Here is a 6,830-nt window from a genome sequence, read left to right as displayed (position 1 = left end):
GGTAATCCTTCCCATAGAGAGCCAATGTACCACACTAACTGCCAGAGCGGTACAAACACCGAACACGGCAATAGCCACCTACAGGGAGGCGGAAGACAAGGATCCGCCCACCATATTATGACATAGCACATCGCCACGATTTCCAGGGTGGTAGCAATGACACCAATAGCTTGGCAGAAACACATCATTTAAAAGGAGACACTCACCTCCAGGGACACACATGAGTCCGCAGCCTCCATGGAACTTGAACTGCAAGTATTCCTAATGCTGTACCACGCCATGGCCATCATGGAGCACCAACGACGGTGAGTACAGCTGGCTAGCACACAAGGGTGGGAGAGAGGAGGAAGAGTGACACACACACGTATAACACACACCATACACACATCAAACACCCAGAAACACATGCACAGGAAAATTAACAGTAACAGAACCCCAGGGGAAATAAACCCAGGACACATACACCGATCGAACCACTGTATTCATTTTGTATGAATATGTAAAATGCAAAAACATGCACAACAGCAGAAGTGAATAAATGCAGGCCCAAAGGCCAGTCCAAAGTCACTAATGCCCACAGTGCAAAGTCCAAGGCCCAACTTGACTCCTGACAACATCGGGACTCCACTGTTCAGGGGCATCATGTTGAAAATGGGCAGGCACCTCAGAGGGCAGGGGTGGGGTGGGGTGGGGCGGGTTGGCGTTGCATCTCATTTTGAGGGGGCTCCTACCCCACTGGTTCTGGAAGGGGCTTCCTGCCCACAGTTTGAGGAGGGGGCTTCCTGCCTACTGATTCTGGAGGGGTCTGCCTGCTCACAGGTTTAGGAGGGGGCTGTCTGCCCACTGATTCTGGAGGGGGCTGCCTGCCCAATGGGTCTGGAGGCGGCTGCCTGCCCAATGGTTCAGGAGGGGGCTGCCTGCCCACTGGTTCTGGAGGGGGTTGCCTGACCACTGGTTATGGAGGGGGCTGCCTGCCCACTGGTTCAGGAGTAGGCTGCCTGCCCACTGGTTATTAATGGTGTCCCTTGGCCTCTGGTTCCAGGTGCTGCTCCTATGCCACTGGTTCCAGATGCTGCTCCTTAGCCTCTGGTTCTGGATGCTGCTCCTTGGCCTCTGGTTCTGGATGCTGCTCCTTAGCCTCTGGTACTGAATGCTGCTCCTTGGCCACAATTTTGAGTGGGGGCTCCTTGGCCATGGTTTTGAGTGGGGCCTCCTTATCAAGGGATTTTGTTGGGGCCTCCTTGTCCAGGGATTTCTGTGGGGCCTCTTTGGCATTGGATTTGTGGGGCACCTCGTTGTCCAGGGATTTTTGTGGGGCCTCCTTGGCTTTGGATTTCTGGGTGGCCTCCTTGGCCTTGGATTTCTGGGGGGCCTCCTTGGCCTGGGATTTCTGGGGGGGCTCCTTGGCCCTGGATTTCTGGGGTAACCTCCTTTGCCTTGAATTTCTGGGGGTCTGCCTTAGGCAGGGATTTCTGGGGGAATCCTTGGCCTTGGATTTTTGTGGGGCCTCCTTCGGCAGGGATTTTGTTAGGGTGTCCTTGGCCCTAGGTTTTGGAGGTGGCCTCATGATCTTGTCAGTCTGTTTGGGAGGGGCGGTACTTTAGCCCTCCATTTAAGGGGGGAGGAGTGTCCTTGGTGCAGGGGCTGGCGTCTCACTAATGTGCCCCTTAGTGGCAGCTGGAGACTTTGGGGGTGGAGATGTGTCAGACTAGGTGCCTGAGGTACTGGGCTGGAGTTGAATGACCATCCTCTTATGGGCAGGACGTGGGGGGGAAGAGGTCAAGGCAGGCAAGGAAAAGCTTCTTAGGTACAATGGGGCAGGATGTGGGAGTAGGGATGGGTGTGGAGGTAGAAGGAGTGGTTGTAGGAGGAAGAGATTGCTGGACTTGGGTGCAGGTGCATGGACACAGTTGTGTGTGAGGTGGATGGCTGTTGGGGGTCTGAGTGTGAGCTTGTGTGTGTCCCTGGAGGGTGGGGCAGACAGGGTGGGGGAAGACAAACATGAAGTGTGGATGGATGTTGTGGTGGTGTCTACAACTGAGGTGGGTGTACTGCATAAGGTGGTGGTGGTGGTGGTGACTGCGTTGTGGTGTGTGGGGTACGTGTCTACAGGTCTGCTGTTGTGGTGACTGAGGGCAAGGCTGTGCAAGTGGCAGGTTCAGGGACTGTTGATGCAGTGCATGCAGGTGTGAGTGTGGATGTGACTGTAAGGGAGGATGAGGAGGGGAGGCAGTGGAGGCAGTGGATGATGTGTGTGCATCTGGGTGTTGGCTGTGTGAGTGCCTGTGGACTGAAGTGTGCTGCTTATGTTTATCTGTGTGAGTCTTGTGTGTTGTTTTGGGTGCATGCTTGTCAGAATGCGTGCATGGGATGGGTTGGGGGTGAGGAGACTGGGACTGGGTAGTGGTACTTGGAGGGAGGAAGGATGAAACAGGGACACTGGCTGCCGTCAGTGAAGAGGCCACATCCTGAATCGATTTCTAGGGCCACCAACCCACTGTGTATGCCTCCAGGAAGGCATTGAATTGCTGCATCTGGGATGCCAGGCCCTGGATGGCATTCACAATCTTTGACTGCCTTACAGAGATGGATCTCAGGAGGTCAATAGCCTCCTCACTGAGGGCAGCAGGGCTGACTGGGGCAGGGCTTGAGGTGCCTGGGGTGAAGGAGATGCCCACCCTCCCGGGTGAGTGGGCATTGACAACTCAGTGGGGGGCTTCTGGGAGGGTGGTGCTGATACAAGGGTGGAACCTATAGCTGGGGTGGTCCCAGAGGGGTCTGCCACAACCAGGGAACTCCTATCAGACGAGGAATCAGAGTCAGTGGTGCCACCTCCTGTCCCCACCATGGTGCTCCCCTCGCCCTCTGTCCCTCTGGTCCCCTCCATGTCGGTGGACACTGCCTCCTGGGTCCTGTGGGCTGCAGCTCTTTCACTCACCGGTGCCCCTGCTCCTTCGCCAGATGATGCTAATGCACACATGGACAAAATGACAAAAGGAGAGGGGGGAGAAAGGGAGCACAGGATGAATCTCAGCACCAGAAGCATAGATGGCAGACACATCACTGTCACACACAGACTGAGAATGGGCAGAATGGACCAAACTGGCATACTATTGGCTACGTACCACAGCAGGTAAGAGCCAAACACTGCCAGCTACACACCAACTGGGACCAGCTAAGCCCTGTCTGAGATTGGAAGCCCCCTACCTAGCTATCTAATACTTGCTTTTAAGCCTATTAACCTGAGCTGGACCACACAGCAGCATCTGAACTGGCATATTGCGGCATCAACTGACTAGTACCCTGCACCCAAATCCCATGTGAGGCAACAGAGATGGTTGACAAACACACTGTACTCAGCCCCTTGTGACTGCTGTGATGCTCTCAAGTGCCCATCCAGCTCTGGGTAGGCCACAACCAGTATGAGGGCCATCAGTGGGGTCAGGCTCCAATGGCACCCCTCCCTCATTGGGAGTCCATCCCCAGCTGGGCCCCCACAGTCTTCCGGCTCAGCGTCTCAGGTCTTCTCACTGCTTCCTGCAGTGGGTGCTCTGCCTGCTATAGACCCCAAAGGTCTGCTTGTCCTTGTCAATGGCACGCCAGAAGCCCTTCTTCTGGTGGGCGCTGACCTGCAGAGGAAACACAGAAGGAGGGACACCATGAACTTAACAATCCAGCCTGTCACACGTATGGCCCACAAAAAGCATTTCCCCTTATTAGGCACACACATGACCCATACCCTTGCATTGACTTTGCCACCAGCTGTACTCCCAACCTGACACATTGTGAGCACACACACACACACACACATCTCCATGCAGTCATGTCACATGCAATGCACTCCAGGTGTACTCACCTGTTGGACTGGAGGCCCATACAACTGGCCATCCTGGGGTGGGACTCCGTCCACGAGGCACTCCAACTCCTCCGACGTGAAGGCTGGGGCTCTTTCCCCTGTTGTACGAGCCATGGCAGGTTCCAGACGCAGGTCACATCAGCACAAGCAGCGGAGATGTAATCCTATGGAAAGTCAGGAATCAAGTGAAGAGGTAGAAAGGAAATGGCAGTCATGTCCACGGCAGTAAACATCGTCACCGCCAGCATTGATCATCATTGGTTCCCATTATCCATAGAGGGCCATGTTTGCCAACGAGGAATTGCACGGCGGTGCAGACCGCCTTCCACCATGACGTGAATGCCAGCGGAGTGAGGTCACTTCCACCTGTCCATGAATACAGGACAGGAGGGGGGCATTTTCTAATGCTGGTACACATCTACAGATTAATTAGTGCGTCGTTGTAGTCGAATGTAGTCACCCACACATTTCCAGTGTCCAACAAACAAACATTCTTTGTGTACACTGCTGTAATGTGTTCATGGTTCCTATTGTCACTCCTTTCTTATATTTGGGTCCCTTAGGTACCAACCACTGGGGAGGAATAGGAAGAGGCACACACCGGTGTACAGACCCCTTGTGGACTTGGCTACACTGGAGGACTGGCACATCATATTCACCTATCGTCTGGACAGGGCCTCAATCACAGAGCTGTGTGACCAATTGGAGCCTGATCTTCTACCTGCTATAAGTAGCACCACAGAAATCCCCCCTCTTGCTCTCAATGCTCCATTTCCTGGCAACAGGTTCTTTCCAGGTGACAGTGGGCTTGGCTGCAGGGATGTCACAGCCAATGTTCTCTATTGTACTTGTGAGGGTTTTGTCTGCCTTGCTCAAACACATAAGCAGCTACATCGCATTCCCCCAGGTAGATGATTTACCCACTGTGAAGGCTGGATTCTATGCAATGGGACATAGACCTCATGTTATTGGGGCCATCAATGGGACCCATATTGCCTTAGTCCTCCCCCAGGGCCAATGAACAAGTGTACAGGAATGGGAAGAGTTTCCACTCACTCAGGCCCTGATTTATACTTTTTGGTGCAACACTGCTCTAACGTGCACCAAAATGTTTAGCACCGGCTTGCACCATTTCTGGGCACCAGCCAGGCACCATATTTATGGAATAGTATAAGCCAGTGCAAAGGGTAGGCTAGTGTAAAAAAAATGACGTTAGCTGGGTGGGGCTGGCGGTATGGAAGAAGGGGGTTTTGCTCAAAAAAATGACGTTAGGCAGGTTAGAGTAAATAAAAATGACTCTAACCAGCTTAGTGTCATCTTCTTACGTAAAACAATCCATAACACATGACTCCGGTCTTAGAAAAGACAGGAGTTATTCCCACCATCCCAGTGGTCAGCCCAGGGGACCAGGGTCCCCTGGCATGGCCATTACACCCAGTGCCATGTAGGGGGGCCCAGAAATGGAACTCAGTGTCGGTTTGCTAACTGTGAGGTGTTTGATAAAGATAAAAGCTGTTTGCAGTAGAGCATTTATTCTGGAACAGACTGAGTAACTTGAGGAACTTGGTTTTCTCATATGTCTGTGGTTGAATGTCAAGGTGAACTAGGTTCCCATGAAGTGTATGGTATAGGGTTACTATTGCACATAACACATGCTTGCTACACCTAAAGGAGTAGTATCTATGATGCCATTAATAATGCTTCATATTATTCTGAGCTATTTAAAACTTACTTTGAGACCTCTTATGCCATGCTCTTTAATAGTGTAATGAGTACAAAAAAAGTTTAGTTGATCTCATCAGTGATGTCATCAATGATGTCACCTGAGATGTCATCAGTTATGTCATAAATAATGTAACAGAACATGTCATGTGTGATGTAAAATGTCAAGTAATAAGCAGTGCATAGGGCGTAGTTGTAGTTAGCTCTGCTAACTGTGACTAATGATTTTTTTTTTTGGTCAAAATATTGATTTTGTCACTAACACATTCACCTAACAATAATGTTACTTTAACTGTTGTGTATTTTTCAGTGAATTTCTAAGATTTTTTTTTAAACAAAAACAGATATTTTTATCACATGTAACTGTAACATTATATTTAACCTTTGTTTTTTTCTGTGATTTTCTAGAGTTTTTTAAATGGAAAGTAACATTTTCTTACCATATGTGAAGCCAACCTGCTCAGTGCATGCCTGAAGGCAATGCGCAGTAGGGGGTTGGCCACAGGACCTCATTCCCTTCCAGGTCCTGTATCCAATTCCACACAGGCAGACTCCCAGAGACAGCCAACCGCACACCAGCCACAGCCTTTGGTTTGTGCATGGCATGGAGTTAGCCGCAGGGCCTGTCATGCAGCCAGGCTTGACTTCCAAGTCCGTGCAGGCAGCCACCCCCATGCTGCACACAGTCTTTAGTCATGCACTTTGAGGGGCTGGCCACAGTTTGGCCCGCAGCCTGGCCCTGTCACTAAATACCTGGCAGACTGCCAACCCCACATCACACAAAGCCATTGGAGTGCACAGTATGGGGTTGGCCTACAGACCAGAGAGCCCCATCCCCTGGGGCTAAAACATATCTATTAACGGGAGAGTGTCATACAGCCTCCCTCTTTTGACCATTAATTGGCCCCTGGGACCACATTCTTCGGGCAAGTTACAATAAAAAGGAGGTTGTGTATCCCCCTTCCCCAAGCCTTAAAGGGCCCCAGGGACCCCATCACCAGGGTCCAAATACAATTAAAGAAGGGGAGGGTCAAAAATCTAAGGGTGTGATGTGCAGCCCCCTCACACCAAGTGCTAACTTTATTAGGTCCCAGGGAGCCCATCCCCCAGGGCCAATGATAATTAAAAAGATGAGGGCCTTAAGTGGCCCCCTCCCTGAGCCTTCTCAGGTCATGGTGACCCCATCCCCAGGGCTGAATTTATTTTAAGGAGATCATGGGGGTCATTCTGACCTCGGCGGTAAAAGCCGCTT

At 51.5% G+C, this 6,830-nt stretch overlaps 1 protein-coding gene across 1 annotated transcript; it reads right to left on the bottom strand.

Moving 5' to 3' along the window:
- Positions 1-1,051: 1,051 nt before the first annotated feature.
- On the bottom strand, positions 1,052-1,567 carry LOC138249535 (uncharacterized). The gene has a single exon (XM_069203484.1). The coding sequence runs from the start codon at positions 1,565-1,567 to the stop codon at positions 1,052-1,054; it is 516 nt and encodes a 171-aa protein (XP_069059585.1).
- Positions 1,568-6,830: the final 5,263 nt, after the last annotated feature.

The sequence above is a fragment of the Pleurodeles waltl genome, chromosome 8, assembly GCF_031143425.1.
Source record: "Pleurodeles waltl isolate 20211129_DDA chromosome 8, aPleWal1.hap1.20221129, whole genome shotgun sequence".
NCBI classification, from domain to species: Eukaryota; Metazoa; Chordata; class Amphibia; order Caudata; family Salamandridae; genus Pleurodeles; species Pleurodeles waltl.
The sequence above is the reverse complement of the archived record's forward strand: the minus strand, read 5'-3'. Positions and strand labels throughout refer to the sequence as shown.